Source organism: Camponotus floridanus, unplaced genomic scaffold (assembly GCF_003227725.1).
Source record: "Camponotus floridanus strain SB8 unplaced genomic scaffold, Cflo_v7.5 scaffold6, whole genome shotgun sequence".
Classification (NCBI taxonomy): Eukaryota; Metazoa; Arthropoda; class Insecta; order Hymenoptera; family Formicidae; genus Camponotus; species Camponotus floridanus.
Genome location: NW_020229769.1, coordinates 4,000,091 through 4,027,296, shown reverse-complemented (window position 1 = coordinate 4,027,296; position 27,206 = coordinate 4,000,091). Strand labels below are relative to the sequence as shown.

General features: G+C 37.2%; 1 protein-coding gene across 10 annotated transcripts in view; it reads right to left on the bottom strand.

The window, feature by feature from the left end:
• LOC105251079 (RNA binding protein fox-1 homolog 2) overlaps positions 1 to 27,206 on the bottom strand; it is a 262,872-nt gene that overhangs the window by 22,802 nt on the left and 212,864 nt on the right. For 6 of the 10 annotated variants that reach the window (XM_025412972.1, XM_025412973.1, XM_011257604.3 and 3 more), the window contains one exon: positions 20,008 to 20,028. In XM_025412972.1, the coding sequence (XP_025268757.1) occupies positions 20,008 to 20,028 (21 nt within the window). Of the gene's footprint in view, positions 1 to 1,010; positions 1,159 to 20,007; positions 20,029 to 27,206 lie in introns of all 10 variants that reach the window. The other 4 variants (XM_025412975.1, XM_011257601.3, XM_025412971.1 and 1 more) reach the window with 1 other exon arrangement.

The window sequence follows — 27,206 nt, the reverse complement described above, 5'->3', positions numbered from 1 at the left end:
CCGGCGCGAATTGAAATCGCATATTATAACTGTACATCGAGATTGCTCCGGATCTTGCTTAAATAAATTGCGAATATTTCGCGACTTGCAGTCCCGTAATAGAATCGCATATAATGGGAGCCATCTCTCTCCGGAGAAGAATATTCCGATTAAAAATGAATCCACCGATTAACTCGCTGATGCACTTTCAAAGGGACAATCAATCGATATATATACAAATTTTCTTCGCACATTCAGATGCAATACTCTAAAAGATAGCGAATTAATATAAGCGTAATAATATCAACGTACAATTTAACTGCAATTAAATTATCGTTTTGTTATCGATATTTAATCCCAAATATTAATGTAATACCGCTAATAATACTTTGGAATCTACAGCGAATAGAATTTTTAGACAAAATAAACGAGAGCAAGGGATACACGTCAAAACGTAGCGAAAACGTTTTTACTAGCGAAAAATCTCAACTATACTTCGCGGATTATTCCTCGTCTGGCATCGGCCGGGAAAAAGAGGACTTTCTTTCCGCACAAACCGCGCAACGCAAAGTCAAACGTGAACTACATCTCACAAGGATTATCTCGGGTCAAGAATTTTCGCTCAACTCGATGCAATCGAGCTAATTACACGAGGCGGGAAGATCTCGCACGATCTCCGATAATAGAAAGGGAGAATGTACGCACTTAGAGCAGATTTTTAAGCGAGTTATACCAACGACAAGCGGCAACAAAAAGCTTTCAGCGTCTTTTTCCGGAGTTGCTTTTACCAAGAGCGAGTTTTCGAGAAAACACAAAACCGTTTTAACTATACGAGATACTTGCAATTCCTCGAGTCTCGATTTTTTGTCCAGAAGCGTGCTTCTCTCGCGGAAAAACGCGAGCAAAAACGGGGAGGAAGGAGCTGATTGGAGGGGAGGGAATAAGGATGGAAGGTGTTTGTGGTATCGTTTATGCATATGTACGATGTAAACGTATAACGTCGCGTGGTAGGATCTTTGTTTAATCAGTACCTCCGTCTCGCTGCCGCCCTGGGTGCGAGGACGAGCGGTGCAGCTGCAGGGGATGGGGTCACCGCGGCCGCGGCGACCGCTGCAGCTGCAGCTGCCGATGGCGCCGCCGCTCCTAGCCAGCTCCACGGCATGGCCGGCAACCTGTATCCTGTTTTTGTCACAGACCGTTAGTGCATCGTGTCGCTCCCGTAATCGCAATGGCGGGTGCGACCGGGTCTTAATCCACTCTCCGTTCAAGGAACTTCGGGAAGCTGCCTCACGCGTCGGTCAGCAATTGAGTTACTCGATTGAGTTAATAATCGAGTTAATAACGTTGATCAATGACAACGCGAATACCGCTAAATGCTCTCGAGATAATTTCGCGTGGTATATGAAAGAAAGGGAATTACTCGATAATTTAAATTCGATTGTTAATATTCGTTTGCGACGTGTTGCAGCTGCCGTCCTTTTGACGGAGTGGATTAAAACCGCGAAATTCTCAAGCTCTCGTGGAGAACGTCTTTTCATAAATTATGGAAGCTAGTTTTCATTACGACGATATTTCGAGAACCAGTCCAGAACCATTGTTTCTAGTTTCCACGATCCGTGAATAATTAGCGTGAATTATTTCGATGCGGTTCGTACAGACGGTCGCGAAATATTGTCAATTAAAAAACTATGCTGCGCAAAGAGACGATTCAGTCAAACAGATTATTTCGCTGATAATCTTGTTAATTTCACGAATTAAAACGCTCTTCTGCGCAATAAAAGATAATTGCAAATTAAGTATCTTATCCTATTGGATAATTTATGAGCGGATAATGGCATTCTTGGTGTCAGTTAGCGAGTTCTTTTTCTATCGGACGATATAAATAGTCTATTTTGCCGCAGCTATCATTTTAATAATCACACAAGTAATATATACTCCTATCGAAAATCTGCTATCGACCCACTTTTCAATGTATCAAAATGATATAGAAAATTAAAAATGCAATTAATTGTACATTATAATATTGTATGTCTTATTCACAAATATTTGCGAATAAGATTTGGATTTTTATAATTCCTATATTATTTAAAAATTATTATATAATTCATATTTGAATCTAAGTTGAATACACGCATGTAAGCGATCAACGTATGATTGTACAATTTTTGTGTGATTCAAATAATTGAATTCGAGTCCAAATTCTGCCGCATTTGCTAGACTCGGGATAAAACCATTCGATATTATTGGAAATTCTGGACAAATGGATATAAAAATGATAATTAATGTGAGAGTTATATGCGCGCGCGCTCATCGCAAATCGAATATTATGCAGTTATGTGCCCTCCAAGTACCGTTCGGAACATAATTCAATGTGATATTGGCCTCTTTAAATGTAATTATTAGCAGATCGTATAATAGTAACATCATTATCGAAATTGCCTCAATTGCGCGAACTAGGCAATCGGAAAATGTTCGTGGACATTTACTTGCTGCTTCGCCGCGTTATTAAAATAATGCGAATGTAATGAAAAAGATATTGCGCGCGATAAATACTATTTCGACGAGCAAAAATCGCGCGCAAAAAAAATATTAATGGCATGTTTTGTTAACATTCGTCAATTTTAACTTTTGATGTTAGTTAATGCGATCCTAATGTCAATTCTAGAAGACGCTGTAAAGGCAAATTGATATGTAACAGATACGATCAGGCAAAAGAAAAAGATCAATTACGTTGTGACGAGAAAGATAAAATTTTATGCAAGATCCGCGGACTAGCTCGTTAAGGCTTCTGGGTAGATTTATTGCGTTCTCAAAAGTTTTGAACTTTTCCAAAGCGTTAAATTGTACGATGTACCAGCGAGCGAGTAAGAAAAGAAAAAGAGAGAAAAAACTGCGAGATTTGATTATGGTTGCAAGTCGGCGGATTATACTGGTGCGGAAAATCGAAAATGGATTAATATCGTAGAGACCTTACATAAGGTCAATTCTCAAGAGCATCTTGTTAAAATTTGATGTTTCCAAATATGGATATTTTAGATTTCGTTTATTATATATATGTTTCTAAATTAATTCGACGAATCGAGCAATCGATCCTATTCAGAATTCATATATGAAAGCTTACGTGTTGCTGAAAGAGACTTATGATTGTAAGATGAAAGCTCTTTAGCTACTCTGCTCGATTTTGCAATATTATTCTCTTTGATCGATTTATAAAAATAATATCGATTATATAATTGGTACATTGTAAAAGTGTATAATTTTCTCGTTATCAAATATGCATCGCCTGATTAAAAATTAATCTAATCAAAATTATCAAAATATCGAAAATTAATTCGAAATATTTTATAATATTGCGATAAAGTATTGTTATATTGTACATCTCTCATACTATCGTATATTTCAATTATTTTAATATTACACATAAAATATTATATAATTTTTCATATAATAATACAAATTAAAAAAAAATGAGATCAGCTCTCGATATTTAATAAACAGAAATTTATGACATATACTCGATATCGTAGAAAGAGAAGTCAAAAATGAATTATCGCCTGATTAAAAATTAATCTAATCAAAATTATCAAAATATCGAAAATTAATTCGAAATATTTTATAATATTGCGATAAAGTATTGTTATACATCTCTCATACTATCGTATATTTCAATTATTTTAATATTACACATAAAATATTATATAATTTTTCATATAATAATACAAATTAAAAAAAATGAGATCAGCTCTCGATATTTAATAAACAGAAATTTATGACATATACTCGATATCGTAGAAAGAGAAGTCAAAAATGAATTATCGCCTGATTAAAAATTAATCTAATCAAAATTATCAAAATATCGAAAATTAATTCGAAATATTTTATAATATTGCGATAAAGTATTGTTATACATCTCTCATACTATCGTATATTTCAATTATTTTAATATTACACATAAAATATTATATAATTTTTCATATAATAATACAAATTAAAAAAAAATGAGATCAGCTCTCGATATTTAATAAACAGAAATTTATGACATATACTCGATATCGTAGAAAGAGAAGTCAAAAATGAATTATCGCGAATGCTCGAGTTGTTAACGCAGAGCAGTTTGGTACACGCGGCTAACATATTGTTAATCACTGTTCATTTTTCATGCTAGTTTATTTACTAAACGACCACAATTTTGTATGTTTAGTTTCCAATGTGTACGAACGAAATATTAATTACGATATTTGCTCACTGATTTATTGCCAATCAACGCGATGCCATTCATGCGTAATTGCATATTTGATTTCCGATATATAATTTTATACACTACTCTTGCATTGCGTGTATATACATGCACTCTTTTTTTTCTCGGCAAATGTCAACTAAAAGCCTGACAACCGTGTACAGTGATACCGATTTGCAATGTACCATTGTCGTTACCAAGAATATTTAAAAACGTACAATCACAAAATATTAAAATGTGCTAATCCCTTTTATTTCTCTCGTAGCATAAAAAAGTATAACACCGTAAAAATTATTCGCTAAATGTTGCTATTAATAATCGACAAAGAAATATTTATTTTTATTTCGATTACTCGTTCGCAGAATACGTAATATCTATATAATGTATAAAGCTCTAAACTCTTCTCAAAAGGATAGTTGAATAAATTCCCGAAGAGGCTTTTATATTATTGTGCCTTGAGAGGCACAATAAAGGGCATCATACTAGACTGGATTTTATATAATTAAAACGAAAAGACCGACTAATGCGGAGCACTAAACTTGTAAACGAGAGAACACGTCGAGATGAAAATGAATCAAAAAATTATCGTCGAGACTTTATAATTCCTAAATTGTACGTCCGTTAAATTGCGCGAGATCCCTTGGAATGTTAAATAATTTCTAGAGTAATTACTCGCGAAGACCACCGGCACACGACTTTGTAATTTCCCGAGTTGCGATATTTGTCGCAATCGATTTTAAATTCCAAAATTTGCAAAAATATAAATTTATGACCGTCGAATATTTCATACATAATTTCGATCGCGCGGATAATAAATGTTACGAAACGAGAAATATTTCTACGCAAAGTTTTTCGTGTTTCCATAATTGGTACGTGTATCGCGTGTAAATTCTCGCGAAAATTTATATGTGCCTATATGTTATGAAAAATAGCAAAAATTAAAAGCAAAACCGAACTTTATAGATTTGCGTATAAATTAATTGCACCCTCTCTTTTTCTCCATTAATTAATTCCGTTCAAGGTATGATGAGTCGAATAACTTAAGATTGAATGAATAAAACGAATAAATTCTGAATAAAGCGTTTCTTTAATTAAACGAACGTAAGGAACGACTTCGCGGAGAGGATTAATTCTCTCATTAAAAATTTTTAATTAAAAACTTAATTCGACCGGAAAAATTAATATTAAGATAATTATTGCAGAAACGCGCAATATAATAATCTAGATTACTAACCGTGCAACAATAATCGCTTTTGGCGAAAATATATAATTAGGCAATTAAATGAACAAGTTGATCGGAAGAACGAACACGATCGAATCGATTAGTATATCCTTCAATTTCGCGCGAGATAAATACGGGAGTAATATTTTTGTCATTTCGTAATGTACGCTTATCAATTATTGCTGTAACTTCTCGTCGCGCACTATTTTCAACGCAATTACTCAGTAATGAGAATATTGGAGAAAAGGTAACTTTTATCGCGTCGGGAAACTTTGTTATCGCGCATCTGGGCCACCTTTCCTTATCGAAATTATTTCTGGTATCTCAACAACGCCGCTTCTATCTAGATTCGTAGATATCATTCTTTATTAGATGTATATATTATTATTTATGTATTTGTAAAACATTTACTGTGTATAAAAATGTTCTTGACATGTTCAATAGAATGTGAGTCACTGTGTCCGAGACTTCAGACGATGCCTCTAGCTGCCAAGTATTCGATGAATTTACATGTATGTTATTTATGCATGGAATTTTATCGTACCGTCGATGTAATCCTAACCTAATCCCGAGGGAAAATTGAGAGAAAACGTTTTTCGAAAGATCACCGAGCTGTCCCGCGCAAAATCTACATTTACTTTGAATATTTCGAATTTTATCTCATTCCACAACTCGTTATTTTTTTTTTCAATTCTTTTTCATTAAAAAAAAAAAAAATAATAAAATGCCCTTTGACAATATCTTTCTTATCATCCCGATTACACATCAACGTGCCTCCCGTCGTTTTTCCGGTCTAGTATCGCAAATTGAGCGTGTCCCGAACGACGACGTTTTATCCCAAATTCGCGAGAGAGGCAAACGCGTTAAGAGAAAAACGATCCGCGGAGATTCGGCTTACGCGGGGGATCAACGGGCGCATTTGCGTGCATACGCCGAGAATCGTCGGCGGTGTGCTGTGAGTAATTAATATGATTGAATCCTCGTGGGAACGGAGGAAGGAGAGAGAGAGAGAGAGGGGAGACGGGGGGGCTCGTGCAGCTTTGAGGCTTTCGTTTCGCGGCCGGTGACGCGCGCGCGGAGAATAGGAGAGGGTCGGACTCGCAGCGCGCGAGGGCGGCGACGACGGTGGGGGGTGCGGTGAGGGGGTTGCTGGCAGGGTTGCTACGAGCGATCAATAAATGCCGCTGCCAACATCCACCCCTGGACCCACGTCTCTCCCACGTATCGTCTCTCTTTCTCTCTCTCTCTCTTCCTCTCTCTTTCTATCTCCTTTTCTCTCGTCTTTTTCCCTTCCCCTCTTCCTTTCTTTCTCTCTCCCTCTCTCTCGTATGTACATTTTCATATGGCGTCTCTTTCTCTCGCTCGGGGTACATGCTAGTCGATAGAATGAAAGGGAAAAAGAGGGCTTACCTATGTATTTCCCAAGCGAGCTTGTACAATCGCTTCTTGCGGGGGGGACAACCGATGACAGTGGCTCAGAAATGATTATGCGATGGCCGAAAATATTTGTTCTAATTCGCGTTTAAGGTCGTTTACAATGTCGCCGTGAGCCGCGCGATGCTCGATTGATTTTCCCTCCATTGAGAGGCGACGAGAGGGATTCCACTTTTGCGTTGGCACGTGAGAAATTGAAGGGTTCGCGCAACGTGAGAGACCGAGGGGGAAATTTCGTCGCTTGTAAGATCCGTTTTAAACACCAAGTCGTATTTAAATGTACCTTATACAAATTATACGGGCTTACTCCGGTCTTACGCTGAATTCTGCAATTCTGACGCGGTTCAAAAGAGAGAAAGAGAGAGCGAGAGAGAAGGTGGAAAATGAAGGGCGAAATCTTGATCCAATCTTAATCTTAGACGACGTATAAATTATGCGAGGGAGCAGAATGTTGGATTTTGGATAGAATTAAGCGAGGAACGGCTCGAGGATTCGGTGTTTGAGATTATTCGACGTTCCTGAAAATGACAGCTCGCTCGCGTGCGCGGCGAACAATTGAATCGGCTCGCTCGCCTCTTCCACGTCGCGCGTTCAAGTCGTAAATCACGAGTACTTAAGGAGTAATTAAGTCGCATTAACTTTACAAAGCGAGCGAGAATCGAGATCGAAGATCGTTTCGCCAAGATTAAAACGTCCGAGTTTGTCCGGGCGATGATTCGCTTGCTCGTTTTACCTGCGAAATTACATAAATTTGCTTTTATTGCCTTTAAAACAACCTATCACTTTTATTATAAATAATAGACTTTGTAAAATTGTGGAAACAATAATTGCAGTAGGTTTAAATCCAATCGAATAAATCTGATATTAAAACGGAAACAGACGTTAAAGTATCGAAGTTATATCGCAATTTCAGTTTGTAACTTTTTTTTACGAAATTTCAATAAACAAAGTTTGATAATCGATAAAGAATTCTCGTTAAATAAATCACTGAGCCAATATAACCGTAATATACACGTAACAATTGTCTTTCTCGCGAATAATGAGTATTATTACCGAGTTAAAAATGAGAAATATCGTCGGCCTGATAACTTTTGTCGCCAAGTTTATTAAACTTGGAAAGAAGAATAGCGGCGGAAATTAAAGTGTATATACCGCGTTGAGCATTTAGTAAATAACTCTGCCAATAAGTTATCGCAAATCCCGAGTTGCAGAACCGACTTTACGTCTTCTTCGGGAACGTCGACGTTAAAAAGAAAAAAATGCGAATAAATGCGGGTGCTGACGTCGAATGGGAGAGGAAGAAGAGGCGGGACATAAAATGGGCTAAGTGAACAATAGAGAGTGAAAGAAACAGAAGTAAAAACATACACGGAAACAGGTGTGAAATGCAGCCCGTGACAGGCTGAAAAGTCAGTCAAATGCACTAGAACCACAGTCGCATAACCCAACGAGTAAAGCAACAGTGATTAAGGTGTGACGTTTACATAACGTACTTCTCTTGGCAAATTACTTGGAATTCAAATCAACGCTCACAGGACTAATGACGTCAGCAAACAAGGATACTACTATGCGCCATCGCGACCGACCAACGAGAGCGAGCGATAAATCTCCGGTGTGTCCGAGACACCCGTTACATCCGCCCCTCTCGTACAAGGACGGCAGACTCCGAGATACACGGGGTGTCCCGAATATGAACGAGCATTTGCTAAAAACGCCGAGTCTAAATAAGGAGCTTTCGCCTCGCGCGAGATGAAGGAAAATGTGCAAAATTAGCCTCGAGCCAAATTTTACATAATATTCGGTTTGTAAAGAAAAAACAATAAATGTTATGAAAGGTAAAATGAAGCAAAAGGATGCCATTACGATAGATGCATTCCGCGTGCCGAGGGTACATTAAGATATCGACTATTATTGCGTAACACGATTACTATTGTACTATGACATCCAAGTTTAATTATTAATATTAACGATCCCGCTGGGCAACGCGACTCGAGAAGCTCGATCGGCAATTTCGATTTTTTTTTTTTGATCGAATAAGAAGAAAGCTCGCTCCGATTCCTCGAGCGCGGAAATCTTCCGTGCGCTCTCTCACTCGCGTTATCGATCCGAGCCCGCACTCGGCGATACACAGGCGAAGGGTCTCTCTCTCCCGAGGGTCAAAAAGTTCCTTCGCCATATCCCAGGGTTGCAATGAAAACTGTTGCTCCGCGCGAAACGGCCGGGGCAACCAAAGTTCCTGAAGCGGTGAATAAAGGCGCATTCTCTCTCGCATCGAAGGTAATAATACAGGTACAATATATACGTGTTTCTTGCTACACAGATAGACTCGATCGCAAAAGGTATCAATCGGCCTCGACTCGTGTGCCGACTCGCTTGATATATGATTCCATGCACTAAGAGATATTATTCGTTCCAGAAGTATAACAATAACGGTCTCCGAACGAAAGCCATTCAAAGATACTTCCGAGCAAATGGTGTGAGTGAGTAATAATACGCCAAAAAAGGAGATGCAGAGATTAGTGTATATATCATATATATATATCATATAATAAATAAATAAATAAATAAATAAATAAATAAATATATATATATGATATATATATGTAAAACATGTGTGAGCTCTCTTCTACTTTCACATCTCGCAAAAATCACTATCTACGGGACACGCGATTATACAATTCAACATTGTTTCCAATACCGATACTACCGATGCTACGTGTTCGCGTGACGTGCTCTCGCGATTCTGAGATCGACAACGATGGACTCGATGCGTGACGCGAGATGTTGTGCGAATTATTCCGTCTCTGCAAAATTGCTCTCAACAACGCTCAAGACTTTTACTTTCAATTATTATCGGGAAATTTCTAGTCGCGACGAGACGGCTATTTCGTTTTCGGAATTAAAGCGATGCTCTTTATTCGAGAAATCATACGTCAGTGGTTCTCAAACTGCGCTTATGTATTAATAATTCGCGATAAATGAAATTTAATTTTGAAAAATTATATAATATTATATATAAATATATAAATATATAAATATATAAATCTATAAATTCAGAATCTGTTTGACAAAGAGATATCTTGGAATCAATAAACAAGATTATCTGAAATATATTTCATAGAATATATATTTATTTTTTTATCAAACGACTCGACTGTTTTGCATGCGATAAAATTGTTTATCTTACTCTATTAGGATATTTCACTTGTCTTTCTATTTTACTACTATATTTTCAGATACTCTGATATCGTAATCATACAACGCGGTTCTCTTATCGCAGACTCAGAAATGGATGACTGCAGATCGTAAAGTTTCAACGATTCGCTGGAGATTGTCCGAGACAACGAGTAGATAAATTTAAACTACTTAACGAGTAGTCTCGTTACATTTCGAGCAGCAGATAAAAGCTCAAAGTATGAGAACCACTTGAACTGCGCGTCAAAAAAACGTTAATAACGCATGCGTTATTGCATTTCGGTGCAAGAAACATTTCGGCATTGATTGACATCCACGAAAGCTTGGGAAAATTTTGCCATTTCCAGATGGCTATGTATAATAGCAATAATTTTAGTCAATTGATAAAATACTCCCGCCCTTCTCTTCATAAGAGCCGAAAATGTGCGATCGAGCGAATCGAAACAATTTTTATTTTTTTTTTATTTTTTTACTTTTTTCCCGAGAGCGATGATGACGACGGTGTCGTACATCTCCTCGCCATATCTCTTTCTCCACAAAACAAAGCGCACTCCCGCTTGCGGCCCACTACTAAAACTTCTGGCGGTGCTTGCACGCTCAGCGGTAACTAATTAAGGCTACGCACTGACGACTAATTAGTGGATGCCAGGCTAAACAATCATTAAGAAAGATGGACGTTATGTGTATACAATCAGACTATTTCTGAACAACGCCCCCCTCCTCTTTTAGCAACAATTACGATGTTAAAAAGAACCGCTTTAAAGATATTATGGGTACAATAATTTTCCAGCAGGTTTACAAAATTAAAATTTAATTTATATTTTCAATTGAATATTAAATTGAAAAATTAAAACTCAATTGTTCTAAAAACATTATTAAAAATAAAGCTATTTCCAATTAAATTCAAAATTTAAAGAATTTACATTTGCTTCTTGCCAATATAGCTTTTACATGATAAAAAAATGATTATTTTCATCATCGATTGATATTTGTAATCGTGCTCATATCATTAATTTAATCTCTCTCTCTAATATGTAAAAATTTAAATTCAATTATTATACAGCCCTTAATTGTAATAAATAAAAAATTTTAAGGAAGTGCGGTTGTTCAGATACATTCTGTATATTATATATATATATATATATATATATATATATATATATATATATAATACTTGTGTACTTGCTGAAATATCGACGACGACGACGACGACACTCGCACGATTCTTTCGTATCGTGTGCGATTATTCGCGGGTAATTCGAAACGTAATTGGAGAGACGTTGCTTTGCCGAAAAAAAGATTTTCGCGGACGAATATCGATGCGCGCGATTATCGAGATTTGCTCGCGAGGGAAAGAAATGGCGAGCGACGTTGCCGATACGATTGACGATTAATTAAACAAAGGACGGTGTATATATACCAGAATTAATTAGTTACCACTAAGTCAAAGGCGGCATTTGTTCGAGCATGCAGCAACCTTCGCCCGTTCAAAAAATTATTTGTCATGTCTCTCGCCAACTAACACACCGTGCCACGATCCATTAACATTAATCAATGACAATTAATAAACAGTTCCAAAAAAAAATTATAATAATAATAATAGTAAGAAGAGTAATAAGTATTACAGACTGTGCCGCCATGGCAGCCCGTACGTGAAGTAGTGACAGAGAATTAACGTAAAATAAGAGAGAAGAAAATATTGAAAGAAATTGTATCTCGAAAAAGAGAGAAAGAAAGAGAGAGAGAGAGAGAGAGAGAGAGAGAAAACGGAATAATTGAGAACATGCTTTCTCGTGCCTATCGCATCTCTTCTTGTTACTTTTTTTTATCGTTTAGCGATGATACTCGCGTCAGTTAGCTTGTGCAATATGTATTCTGCATTGAACGATACGTGTGAAAGAGGGACGAAACAACGCACGAGAAAGACACAAAGAGAAAGAGATAGAGATAGAGAAAAGAAGAGACAGAGACAAAGATGAACAAGAAGAAGAAAAAAAAAAGGAAGAAAACACGATACTGAAAGTCGCTTCCACAAACTACTTCGCAGCTTGTAATGTATACGTTATGAGTGCACATATGTTTGTTAATCGTACGATACTGCCAGGACGGATTATCATACGTGTGAAATTACAATATAATAAATATGCGTCTGCGTGTACACACATGTACATACGCCGAACGTTTTTCCGCGGACGTATAATAATAATACATGCAGACGCATATTATATATGCGTATCGGTAATATAGATATATATATATATATCAATATATATATGTAATGTATATATAGATATATTCACAGGTGAATCTCATATGAAGGCAAGCCAAGGCCACGACATGAGACGTGCAAATTAAAAAAGGTAATAATATTAAAAAAGAAGCAAGTAAAAAATTCTCTCCCAAAACCGCTCCAACCACAACCAAGCACAACCACAGGCAAGATACGGGCCTTTATGTCAACGAGACAGTCATCAACCAGTGAATGTGGCGCATTACCGTGATTATTATATGTAATAGTAACAATTTAAAAAAAAAAAAGAATATCTATATATATAAAATGTATGTATATATATATACGTATGAGGTAATATACGAAAGGCGGGTTAATCGACGAACGGGGAGGCGAATATATAAAAAGAGGGGAGAGGAGAGGGAACATGTAAAACCGGTTGCACGCCGGATAATCCGATCGGATAATTCGATTAACCGATTCTCGGCTAAGCGATTCGCCAACTTCCGTCCGCGATGTAGTCATAATCGTGGACACGAAGGGGAGTCGCGTAGTCGTATTGGTAGTTAACCGAGGTTAACGACGTCGGATGCATCCGGCGACGACGACGGTGGTAGAACTCGAGAGAACTCGCGCAGGAGGAACGGGAGGCGGGATTATATTAAAGTAGAGAGACGTAGGTAATCTCGATGGAACCCCGATTAATCGAGACTGACGTAAGTGATCAGTACAAATACGTATAGATAGAACATACACGCAGAACAAGCGCGCGACGCGACATCGGGGTCGGGATTGGATTAATCGATTAATCTACGTTTTAATCGAACGTAACCGGGGAGGACCGTTTCTTTTGCTTTTTCTTTCTTTTCAAATACGGTCCGACCCGGCGCCGAGACTATGAAGCGACCAAAGTGTGTGCCAAGAAAAGGTTAATGATCATTATATACGACAGAGAACTCTCGCAGGTCATTCATTACGGAATTATTGTACGTAACGTAAATATTGTACTTCATGCTTTTATATCACTGGACAGATATATATATATATAGAGCCCTAAGATTAAAAGCTACCAGGCGAGACTTGCGGATCTTTTCTCGGAAATTCTTAGGGATTCGTCTGGGGATGATTCCGAGATCTCGTGCGACGCGCCCCTTTTTCCTCAACATTTCCATCCAAAGGTCAAGTTTAGGTATCCAGGATACGCGATGCATTTTAGAGATAATTAAGCTAATAATACACCTTAATTTCACCTTTTTTAATGAACCAAGTCCTCATTTTTTATATAATATAAAAGTAGTTTAATTGAGATCGAAGATTTCTTAGAAAAAATGGAAGAGTCGCAAAATCGAAAAAAGAGGCACGTCCAAGCGAATTCTCGGTCCATTCGTTCGAGCGTGACGCATACTCTAGACGAATTCTCGCGTAATTCTTGCATATTTCGTGTTATTTCATCACTGCTACTCGCTCAAGTTTCGCTCTTTTTAATTTGCTCTTTTCTTTTTTCGTTCTTTTTTTTTTTTTGGTTTTTGTAGGAAGCAGGCCGTACCTTTCGAAAACCCCCGCTTTCATGGCTTCTTATTCGATTATCGCTCATGTCTTCGGTGTGTCTCGAGATATCCTTCTTTTCGGATTCTTCTGTAAGGATCCACTTCGGTCTCTTGCGTTGCGAGAAAGCGGTTGGCTGTTTCGGCTCCTTTCTTCCTGAAGTCCTGCTGCTGTTCCTGGTTTCTTTCATGCCGTTGAAGTGTCACAGGGCGTTTCAATCGCAGAAGCGTTCGGTCTTGCTCTATGTTATAGCGTATTTATGGAAGATGGATCCCATTTCGCTCGAATTTGGACCATTTGATTTCCAGTATAATCAATATTTTATGTTACGGAATAATTTTGCGTATCTCAGAAATCTAGACTCGACGAGCTTAATGAAGAAGACTTCCTGTTTAGACTCGTTTTCATTCTCGCTTCTTCAAACGAAAAGCCCTGCGTGACGTTGTATTCATTTTTCATGCTCCGGATTGTCGTTGTAGATTAGAATAACATAAATGATCGTGTGAAAAGACGATAAAAATCGAGAGAACAGGAACACAGGGAACTGAAGAGAGAGACAACAGCGCGTCGACATTTGCTTCGATCATAAACGAGTGATGAAGAAGATAATGTACGTGGCATGCAGATATTACAATCGAAAAGTTTAAAAAATTCGACTTCACGGAAAATGTTAGCATCGCGCGATGAATTTTGAATGCATCTATAAAAAAAAATTGCAGCTATGTTTAATCAACATTTTTAAAAATGTTCTTCCAATTTTCCAAAACCTTCTGATTGTTAGATTAATATTTTTTTATGTCATTATTATATTAATGTTTATTTTCAATTTTGTATAAATTTTGTGCACCTTTCTTCATCGCTCGATGCTAGATTTTCTTGTTACACGGTATCTAATTACAAATGGATGACATATTCACGATAAAGTTAATTGTAAGCGGCACGACGCTAATTAAGAGTAAAAAGCCTACAGCATGCATCATCAAAATCGTCGTCATTGGTAAACGAGCACGATTTCCGGAGTCGAATTATATTTGACAAAAAATTTCGACACTCCAAAATATTAGAGCAACATAACATTTCACGAATCGGAAATGACAAATCAAATTTCCCGTACTTTCTTCCCTCTATCGATAGTTTTAGCTTTATCGATACGTAATGGGCTCGCGGGAAGATAAACTCTTAATGTTTGCCGGGTCTAGACATTCCGTGGAAAATTTATCGTGAAAATAATACGAAATAAAATTTGAGACTTTATATCCATTCGTATTTTACGATTGTCACAATTCGCGCAGTTTCGAGAATGTTGTTGCCCGTTAGATTCGTTAAGAGCGGTCAAAATTTACTCGATTTCCGCGAAACTCACGCGTAATAAACATCGCGGAGGCAATAAAATCCACTACATCGAGAGAAGCAAACTTTTTCCCGGCGGCAATATCAATTTTCTTCGCACGTTTCCGACTGCGACAGCGCGAGTCAAGTAAAAGAATTCTGACACGGCGTAAAATTGGAGGAAAGAACCGGACCGGTTGGCTGCAACAGGGAGGAAAAAGACAGGAGGATGTAGGAAAAGCGGTATGAAATGGAATGAAAATTGTTAGAGGACGCGGAATGTTCCGGGAACTGCGGGGCAGAGTAGTAATATCATCGCGAGAAGTGCGAGATTGGGATAGATAAAGAGACGGAGGAACGGAGGCGATCTAGGAAGGGAGGAAGGATACCTCGGCTTCCGGCTTTTCTTCGGATTCCTTCTCTCTTTCCCGTGTGCTTTTTTTTTTTCGTTATCCCATTGCTAAATTGACGTCCGCAATTGTGCGCACTCGAGCGAATTTCGAGGAAAATAAAAACGAGAAATCCCCCTCTTAACATGGCCGACGCGTGGACTGCTCGAGAAAGGACGAGGTAAAGGACGATTTCAATATTTCCGCGAGCATGATTTCGAGAGCGGATTCGTGGGGAGTACCGAACGACGACGTTTCGATGAATAAATGGAGAACAGAGCGCGTCGACGGAAATATCCCGACTATTCGCAACGGAAAGTTCAGAGGCGAGATGCTTTTGCGAGAAGATCGGAAAGTGCGCGGAATGAACACGTCGACGGAATGATCGCGTAGTTAAAGAGGAGAGAACTAGAGAGAAAGGCAGATAAAATTGTCAAATCGCGTCCACGTTTTTTTCATGTATTCTTCAAATTATTCTTGAGACTCTATTTATCTACGCAATATTAGATAATCTAATTAAATAAAAATTAATTAAATAAACATTATTTGACAAGTCTTTTCTGTTTGAAACAAACGAAGTAACTATTTCCTTTATAATTTTATATATATATTATGAATATATATTAAACATTAAATAAAATCTCTGAAATAATTCGTATCTGCTTATTCTCTAATTTTCTCCGACGAATGACAGACACATGCATGATCGTGCAATCGTGAGAATCGGTTTTCGATTAATTCGTCGACGATGTACGGAAAGTAAAGATTCCTCTTTATTGACTGAGATGTGACAAATCGGTCCGCTTGTGCGTCGCGCAGATTTGTTTCGGCGAACAGTAACAAGAGCAAGTTGCTCCTGTATCGATTAACGATTTGCTTTGTTGCTATTCGTTTCGCTTCAAACCTCGATGATACAATTTCTCTCGAGGCATTAATATCGAAAAATGAATGATCGAAATATATATGTGCACGTGTTCGATCTCAAACTAATTTCAATTATTTGAAAAATAAAACAGTATTCATAAAATACTACATATTAAATTGATGTAAAAAATGCAAATACTTTGTCATATTTTTGTCTATTAAAATTTGTAAATTAAAATTTATAAAAAAATATTTTATAATATTTTTAAAGAGATCTTATAATTTTCTACAAGAGAGTATCATCGAGAGCTTGATGCAAAATTGAAACTACTATCGATTTCATTAATATATAGGAAAAATTACATTTATATTTATATATATATATTCGTGTATAAAATTTACCCGTCATATTTGTTTTGCGAAAAACAGACGATTTTCTTTCTACTTAATACGTACTCGTCAAGTTTTTGTTTTTTGTCCTCGTTTCATATTAATACTATTTAATTAATCTGTCCGTTTTTCTGTCGTCCGTCTCTATTCTCGTCTTACTTTTATAAATTCTAATATATATTTCTTGCTTCCACAAATATATACTTCTATGCGTTTCTACGCGATTTTCATAAAACGTTTAATCGCCCAAACACAAATATTTTCACTTGACAATTAACTATACAGGCTAATCGCTACGCACTAATGTGTCGTGTGTCTTAATCTATCAATCTGTCTGAAGTAAAAATCTACTTTCTACGTTTGTAAAGTGGGGCATTATGGCACACCATTGATCAATGGCTCAACAGAAGCGAAATAAATCACGCCATTCCACATATCTACTATGGCTATTTTATAGCGAATTACCCCAGTTTACTCGTTTGGCGAATAATCGATGTCAACGATCTTTGGAATGTCGGTTTAACCCTGCAATAGAGTACAGTCATGCGGTTGCGTAATACTATTCTACGTCCTCCTACGTGGATCCTGCAAGTATACGTTTTTAACGCCAAGCACGGCAAAAAGACGGTTTCGCAGAATATATAAAAATCACGTGAGTATAAAAATAGATAGTGGAAAGAAGGATAATTGATGCGTTACACTTGCAGAACCGTGTAAATTTAAGTCTACTAAACGGCATTTAAAGTGCAGCCGTGTCTCCTTTGTCTTAAGTAAATAGTGTCTCTACGCGTACGCTAATTATATACGAAATATATATCTCTAACATAACGCTCACATGATCACTAAATCAATACCCTGTATTTATTTTGGCATGTTTAACTTATCTATATCCTCTTATTACCCGCGTTAATAATCGACAATAAAATAGTCGATATTTACGAATATCATATCAAACTTTGCGAAATTTATAAATGAACGAGATAAATGATGTCGATAAATCGGTATTTGCTCTCTCGCAAACTCGATCAAAAATTTGCAGATGTATAAAAAAGCTTATATTAATTATCTATTAATACTTTATACCCTGTAATCGTTCGTTTCGTTAAATCTAAATTTATAAATTATTACGATATTATCGAATGATTTACTTGTCATTAGACTTTACGTTTGTATACGTAATATCTATATTGAAAAAAATATAGCGAACTATCAAACTAATATTTATAAAAAAAAAAGAGAAAAAACATTTTGCGATATGTTACGTTGCTATCATTTTAATAGACTAAAAATAGTAGTATATTTTTAAATAAGAGTTCCCGCGTATATTCGGATCGATAAAAATATATTTTTCAAAACGAGAAGTGCATATTCCATGTTGAAAAAGCAGTGTTTCGCTAAATTTTGTTATAAAAAAAAAATATAAAAGTGTTTCTGAAGCCAAATAAAACTATTTACTCGATTTTTACTCTTGAAAGTGTAGAAATGAATGGAATAGAAATATTATGACGCTATTAAAAGTATTATATAACTCGCGAATTAAATTATTATTTGAATTATAATTTCAAAACAACGCAACGCTCTTCGCAATCAGTTTTCCTCTGGATTCTAATTATCAATTCCTAAATTATCGCATCGTTAATCTAAAATTCACGCGCTTCATGGCCGATTTCAAGATTTAATTAAGTGCTTCTGCTCTAAACGTTGTTTCACGTGGAGAACAACGCGTGGCACAAAACGTAATTCAATGCAATTCGATCATATATGTAAATAATTTAATATATAAAATTGTATACGTATTTTTCAATAATCCCGAATTTTATGATAAATATAATCGTATCAAAATATTTTTCTACAAAATGACAATGATATTTTACTCTGCTGTTTATTCTTTTTATAAAACGTGCCTTTTCCCACTCTCATAACTTATTTCGGTCCAACCGTTTTGTTGAACGCACTTTTCTCCGCGTGAGTGCAAAAGCTACTATTTTACCCCTCGTAGCTTTCTTACCACAAGACGATGATAAGACAAGGGGAACGATTTCACTTCGGCTCGACAGGAACAACAAAAATAATTGGTTGTGCGAGAGAAACTTAGGAAGGACTGAGCATGGTATTTCTCTCCCAGATGTGATAAAGAAAGACAAGTACAATAAAAAAAAAAGTTATATAAAAATGTGTACGTAACAGGAGAGACAGTCTTTAATCCCGAGCTGGCTGAACGACGAGCAATTAGTTGTAGGTAAATAAATATTCTGGATCACCCACCTTGCTTCTGCTGGGATCATCGAGAACCCTATAAAGAAGGAACGCGAAAGATCCCGTTTTCACGTGCTCAGCGAGAATTCTGCCGAGCACTCATTTAGAGTCAGTGTTAAACCTGTATCATCCGAGATCCATCACGATGACCAGAAACGATACACGAGCACCACGCTTTGCTTCGTGTCGCTTTAACGCGGAGACGCGGAGACGCGATTCGAATGAATCGAGACGGCGGGAGAGGCTCAATAATTTTTTCATTTATATAGAATTTTCGAAAAAAAAAAATCGTACGAATATTTCTCTCTTACATGACATAATTGTCATTAATTGATATAATTTATCTCTCGTTATTAATTTATCTCAGAAAAAAATTTGATCAATTGAGGTCTCTACAAGAAAAGAAGAAAAGAAAAGATTACTGTATCATCTATCAAGCTATCATACGTGATTTATGTACGGAATTAATTTTGTCAAAAATTCAATTAATTTTGTATAGAAGCAAATACGCAAGATTTATCTTCACACTGTTACTTTTGCGTGAGGAATCATTTTTCTTCCGTTGACTCGGTCCATTCGACGCGTCTCTAAAATTCGCGCGAGATAGAATGTATCAATGTAAACGAAAAAACAGGGGACCTTGGTCCCATCTTTGTGTGGCTATACGTGGCTATTCGTTTTGGCTTGGTCGTGGTGTGTGGCGGCTGTTGGAAAGACTTTTAAATAAATACGTTATCTCTCGAAAGTGTTTTTCTCGCGATAGTCAAGTGTACTGATGATCCGCACGCTCGACGAGGAGCGCGAGGTGTCTCATGTGGCGTGTCTCATTGTCGTCGCCTGATCGGTCGTTGCCTTCAGGAGAAGCCGTGACAGTTTTCACGGAACTCGAAGTAGAGATTCAGCAATGCCGGCTCCGGCACGTCATGGAAGCACCTACCCTCGGGCCATTGTACGCACACTGCAACAAACGAAAAAAAAACATACGTTACATTGTATTTCGTATTTTATCTTAATGATAACAAAAACATGCGCGCGACATTTTATTTTGCAACTAGCGAGGAGTTCTTCGTTTAATTACCGGCGTGAGAAGCTCCCAGCAATCAAATCACCGCATTTTCGCCGCACGACTGACGAAGATAATTAATAGGATATTTAGCGACGTTCGCAATTATCTGGCATAACACGTTAACGGAGCGTATATATATACACATGTATCGGACATACGGTTATTTGAATTAAACCGAAAATATACCGTGTCACCGTTAATAGTTAGGAACGCAATTATAGAGACCATACTTCATCATAAAGAGAAATAGCGCGCTCGATATATTTTATCGATTATATTTTATGTCACATATGATGTACGTGTATGTACGTGTCGTAAATGTATATAAATTGTGAATTTTATTTATATTTTTCAGAGAAAATTCTATAATTCAATATTGATAATATAGCACGTGAAGACTGTAAAAATATTAATATCAATTTAAATTAAATCAAACAATTTAATAAACAGTTATCGCACAGTTGTATAATTAAAATGCTTGTTTTTATTACCTATAACAACAAAAGTTGCAGTAATAATCGCTAGACGGTTGACTGATTGCTACTTATAAGTTTTTAAGGCTCAAAGAAATTTTCCAAAGAGGTATATACCACAAACTCATTCTTATCGCGAGCTAAAACTTTGTTGTGAAATTCTTTCTTGGAAAAAAAGATTTCTCCGCTTCTGGTAATTATCCGCATATTAAACTGAGATAATTATACTCCCACATACAATGCTTACACATATAAATATGTAAAAAAGATGTAAAAAAATTTATAAATTTTAACACAAAAAATCGATACATTTTCAAATGCATCCAATCATTAACAGAAATATTAATATCGTGAACAATAATTTAATGTTAAATTTATAAATTAAAGTATCAATAATTTCTTATATTATATATAATATTTGTATTTGTGTAAGTATTATAAAATATTTCTTATCCGAAATATTGATTATATCGAATAATACCGTAAATATATTGTTATTATAGCGATCGTTGTTGTTTGAGCGATATATTTAAAATCAATCAATTCTCTCACAAAGCATGTTTAAAACCAGTCAATTCTTTCACAAGACAAATGAAGGATATATAATGCGGATGAAAAGTAGATTTTACGTTCGAAGAAATGATTAATCTCTCCCTAATTGGGCCGCGGGAATTATGTAACAAGGAGATTTTGACTTTGGACGGATGCAAAATATCGACAGCGCATTTTCTATCGTCTTGTATAAAATCCAGAGATTGCAATTTTCTTTTGATACGTGCTTTCGATACTCTTCCATTTTGTTACCGCCGGGAGATGAATAAGACGAGCAAAGTTTGATACTTAGGACGTGATTTATGGCGCACTTTTTTACAAGATTATGCGCATAAAGATGTGCTTTAAAATCAAATCACATTTCAAGAATTCAGAAATATACGTTTGTACGAGTCACAAACTTTTCTCTTCATATAAATGTCGGCGACACTTTCGCCAATCTTAGACGAGAGATGAGAAAATTTACGCGAAAATTTACAAACTTTTATTAACATTCGCTCGCATCAATTATAAAGTACTTTCATTAAATCTGTTCTAATTAATTAGTAATTTAATATCTTCAAATAATTAATTGTAAAGCGGATCAATATTATCAATCCGCGCGAGTGTATCGAGAATCATCGATACACTCATTATTATTTGAATAAACAGAGAAAACAATGTTTTCCATAAATGCGGATTACGTAATATTAATATGAATATAAAAACATTCGAGCAAATATACGAGCGGCATAATATAATATACGCATATACGAGAGAAATCGAACATGTAATTTCGCGCGCAATTTTCTTTTGCTGTCCTCTTTATTTCCAGGATACCGGCCAGAATCCCTCGGTCCACCGAACGTGTTTAAGCGCGGCGATGCTTTAATGACGCATGATCTACGTGCGCGTAATGGGATGCGATTTTGCCAAGTTCGTCCGTGGCTCTGACGAATACCGGCAGGATTGATCGCGCGATTGCGTGCCGTGCGGCTGTTTCTCCGGCAAAGCAGCCGTAATGAAACGGAAGGTGGCGAATTACTCGCCCTTCGTCCTCGGCCCCCCCTCCCCCTGTCGCTTGCCCATCGTTCCTATCACGTCCCAACGACCAAGCACAGCTCGGTATCGCGCCGAGGATGACCCATAAGCGATATGATGCGCCGGATGCGACGTCCCCTGTTGTCCCCTCGCGGACGTCCACGTCTAATGGTCGGTATTAACCCCGATTTTCGCCAGATTCGCGAAGCCAGCGTGATATAAATGACGATTGAAACGGAAACGGACGATCGGATGGCGGGGCTCTTAATAACGAGTTTCTCTTTAGCAGGATTGGATAACTGGGAGGATGTAACGATATCGAGATCGTCTCCCTCGATGAAGAGAAATCGTCGAAAAATCTCAATTTGCGTACAAATTTAGATTCCGCAGAGCGACAAAAATATTTGTGTAAATATTCATACCTAAGCTATATTTTACGAAGCTTTCTCGTTTAGATTACAATCGCGAGCATTGTAAATACAAGCGCGCGTTGTCTATTTTTAATTAAAAACACGCTGTTTTTAATTAAAATTTCATGAATTAACTTATTTTTGACATTAAATTTAACGTGTATACCGTGTAATAAAATGTATTTAATCAAAATATAAAATCTTATATATATATATATTTATTTACTATATAATTCGGAAACAAATAAATTTTTCTGTTTATTCAATCGCGTTTACAATCATAATAATGTTCTCAGTAGATTTAAAAATTACAATACGTATCTTCAGTTCGCACAATTTCGAAAATAAATAAATGATCCGCGAGAAAACGCGATTAATCCAATAACAAGTTTAAACTTAATATTTTCTTGAAAACATTATTGTGTGCAATCGATGTAACATATTTCTATCGTTCAAATAGAAGAGAAAGTAATCGGTATCTATAGAACGAAGAGAAATGGTCGATGGACTAACTACGTTGTTTTTTTAAGAATACAAATCTTATTATTACGTGTAACTTCACCGGCGGAAATTCCGATCCTCTGGGTTTTCCCGTTAAATTCTCCCTTGGTTTTGTTCTCCGCAAGGTTCACGGATGTGGAATACGTGTAAGAATAACACAAATGTCGGAGAATTGTTTCTTTCTCGATCATTATAATTTTATGAATTACTCGATATGCATTATTACTTGGCCGGTGTTTTATGCAGGAATTTCTTGCGCCAAATTTATACCCACATTTGTATGCTTAGCACCGTCGAACGCTTACTCATTTGCGGAAATATACATAATTAAGTTACTTCGGGCAAAATTGTAATCGCGCTTTTGCGCGAAATGCTCGTCGACGAAGAAATAATCTCCTACATATTTTCGTCTTATCTTCGCCCCGATTTTCGCGCGATATTTCGATATACCGGTCAGCATATCTTTAGACGGAACGCGAAATCCGCGAAAATAAACGTGGCCTGGTTCCATTTTTCTAAAACCCTCCTTATAAGACTCCTTCTCGTCCGATTTATTTATCGAGCACAACCGACAATAATGTCCGATTTGCATAAAACTTATCGGATCTCGCGACGAGCGCGCGCATCGTAAATATATCATGCAAATATTACGCAAACACGTCGCGCGGTGGCGCGTGAAATTTCGTTCTCGCCTCCCCTTCCTCTCCCTTTTGTGCGCTTTTCGTTGTCCCGCGAATTTCTCGCGCGAAAATGCTGGGGCGCATATAAAACACGCTGTAATTCCATTAAACCCCGCTTCCGGTATTAACTGCCAGCACGACGATGGCTACCGAGAGATCTCCCGCGCGATAGGAAGAAAAATAAAATTTTTTAATAAAACGAAGCTCGAGATGGCAAAACTTTATCGTTCTTATTTTCTCGCGTTATCATTCCATTCCTCCTGCATCGACATCGGCCGACTTTGCAACGCTGCGAGGAAGTTCTCGCGAAAAGTTCGGAAAAGAGCGCGTGACCCAGTCACAAAAATAAATGCGAGATTGATTTTTTTCTCGTTGAAAGTGCCCTTGGAGTCTAAAACGCGCAGTAAGTCAATGAGAAATAATGAACGAGGTTATTATATCCAGCGAGGAAAGAAATCCCCGCAAATTTTCGCCCAGAATAAAAATCTCTTCCAGCCCCGCGTGTATCTTATTGAAAAAAAGAGACTGATAAAAAAATATGTAAAAGAGAATATTAAAAATAACGCGATGTTATATCAAGTGCTCATCAGCGATAACAATGAAAACTGCAAAGAAGGGTAGAGAGTTGCTTTCATTTCAAGACGGACAATTTCGCAAGAGCGAATAAAGTTGGCAAAGAGCAGAGTTAGCGAGAGCAATTTTTCTCTTCGCGAAAGTAAGATATTACGTGCGATATCTCGATATGCGTTGCAATCGTCGCAGTGCGCTTTTTCTTGGAGGCATAAGAATGTAGCTCGCTTCGAAAAAAAAAATAAATAGAGAACTCGTGCAACAACTCGTGAGAGAAACGAGAGGGGGAAGGCGAAGGGGTGAGACGCGGAGGAAATATATGCATATCGTGCTACGGGGCGTTATTTACGCGACAATTAATGAGCGCAGCAAGACTACGTAAATTATGAGCATCACGTAGCACACGTACCCGTATTTCTCACGGAATCAGCGAATGAAGAAGACGGCGAGCGGAAGCGTATCCGTAAAACGCGACCGGTCCCGCGAAGAAACGACCCCGCTTGCTAAGCGACAGAAGAGAAGATAAAGCACGAAAAACGTCAGGTGTAATCGGGGCAAAGGTTCGCGACAGCCTGCGTTTCAGATGTAAAAAACAGAATCGTAAAATTCAGCCGCCCCCGTTATATATTTTCGCGGTATAATAAATAAATAAATATGTTAATTTTTGACGCGGCAAAAAATATTCTCAAAACGCGGTGTACCACACAATCATAAATATACAATATGCTAGAATTTATACATAAAAAAAATATTTTATCGAAGATGATTTTTAAATAAAGATTTTTAAATTAAAAATTGCAATAGAGACCTCGAATTAATTTTTCTTTTTTGAAATTGAATTTACTTAAATTTTTGGAAAAATTATTTTAGCCACGTAAGAGATGTGTTCAGGCAGAGCCGTTAAAATTGTCGAGCGCGTGAATTTTTTACGTATCGGTTAAGACTTCAGAGAGCGTGCATCGCCGCTTAAGAGAAAGTAGAACGGGCGAGGGCGAGTGTGCAATTTTTATGACTCGGCTCTGTAAATCCTGTCGATCCGGGACATGTATGTACAAGGGTGGAAAAACATATACTAGCGGTGAAAAACGAAGCGGGGGGAGGGGGTTGCGCGCCGCGTAGCTCTTTCTGGTTCGGTTTCCTTTCAACGTTATTTATACAGATAGAGCACTTACATGGAAGTAAAGGAGAAAGAAAGAGCCCACATGGTCGGAACGAAATAAATTTGCGGACGGAGGCAACACCCTCGGTATATTGCACAGATTCGATAACGAGAAATTCCAGAGAGAGCGCAATACCATTCAAACTATTACTTTGCGTATTGTAAAGAGATAAAAATATCTTCGTAGATGACTCGGCGCGACTATGTGCATTTTATTTCGAGAATTCGAATCGTCCTGATTTTATTAGAGTCATTAATCAGTGCTTAAATACTCGACTGCCTTTCTACATTCGAGCAAGACAGAAATAATGACTTATTCTCAAAGATACATGGTTTCCGAGTAAAGATTAATAGCTCTATAATAAGGCGAATTACAACTATATTTGCCGCCGAACAAATTCCCCTATAATTAGACATGTCCCACTTTTGCAATAGGATTGTAATGCATATATTTTACTGGTCCTATATATGTAATAATATCGTAACGTGTCAATTATTTTCTAACGTTGGTCATAAACAGAAAATTAAAAAGATGTGAATTATACAACGTGTAAATTACATTAAATTATATGTGTACTTGATATATCGAATTATAGGCTATATAGACGAATAAAGGCCATTTGCATGTATCAATTCTCTCTTCTTATAGAAAAAATGGCATAATGAGAAATCTAATCGCACACGCACTTAATTCATCCATATCGACTCCGAATCTAAGCGTGCATACATTTCCCTTTCGGTATTATTAGCATCTGAAAGCGCGCGGTTGAAGTTCGTGGAATAAAACTTAAATGTCGTTTTTATCATTTATCTCGCGTCTCGTGCAAAGGCTTTCCACTTGTGAAACCTAAGACGCAAGAAAAATTCGTGCAAAGCACCTTTTACGTCGATTAATGTCTCCATTATGTACAGCAATTCTTTTCGAGTCTCCTTGAATTCAACCGCAATATTACTTTGCGTAAAAAATGAAAAAGATTTGTCGTTAAATTTCTTCTTCGTCAATTTAAAATTGGATCTGAATTCTCAACAAAAAAAAATTCTAAAACACCAGTCGCTAACGTTCTATCGTCTCGCAGCTATTGCGATACTATCGAAGAGAGAGAGAGAGAGAGAGAGAGAGAGAGAGAGAGAGAGAGAGAGAGGGAGAGAGAGAGAGAAGGGAGAGGAGAGAGAGAAAGAGAAGGGAGAGAGAAGGGGAGGGAGGAGAGAGAGAGAGAGAGAGAGAGAGAGAGAGAGAGAGAGAGAGAGAAGCGAGAGGTGTCTCGCCATTCGACACTCCATCGACAGTTGTCGAATTGGTTATTAGAGGCGTCGTGGGCAGAGTGTGTACCTGTATACGCGCCAAATGGACCAAATTGATCTTAACGTCTCTCTGGGTGCGCGTTGAGAGCGCAAGCCTTAGCATTCCGATAATTGCATGTCGCGTGCGTGGGTGCAGATTAAACCTCGCGCGCGTAGACCGAGCACTCGATAGAGAACGTTCATCTATCGATGTTGGCGAGAATCAATCCAGCCGCGAAGTCCCGTTTGATTTGCGATTAAACCGTGAATACAGAATGCAAATGCACAAGCGACTGCAAACCGAACGGATATACTAATAATCCGATATGTAGTGGATTATACTCTTACAATCTTAATTAAGAGATAATTGTGTTTATTACGGAAAGCAGTTTGAGTTCCACAAATAACTACGATATTTTGGTGT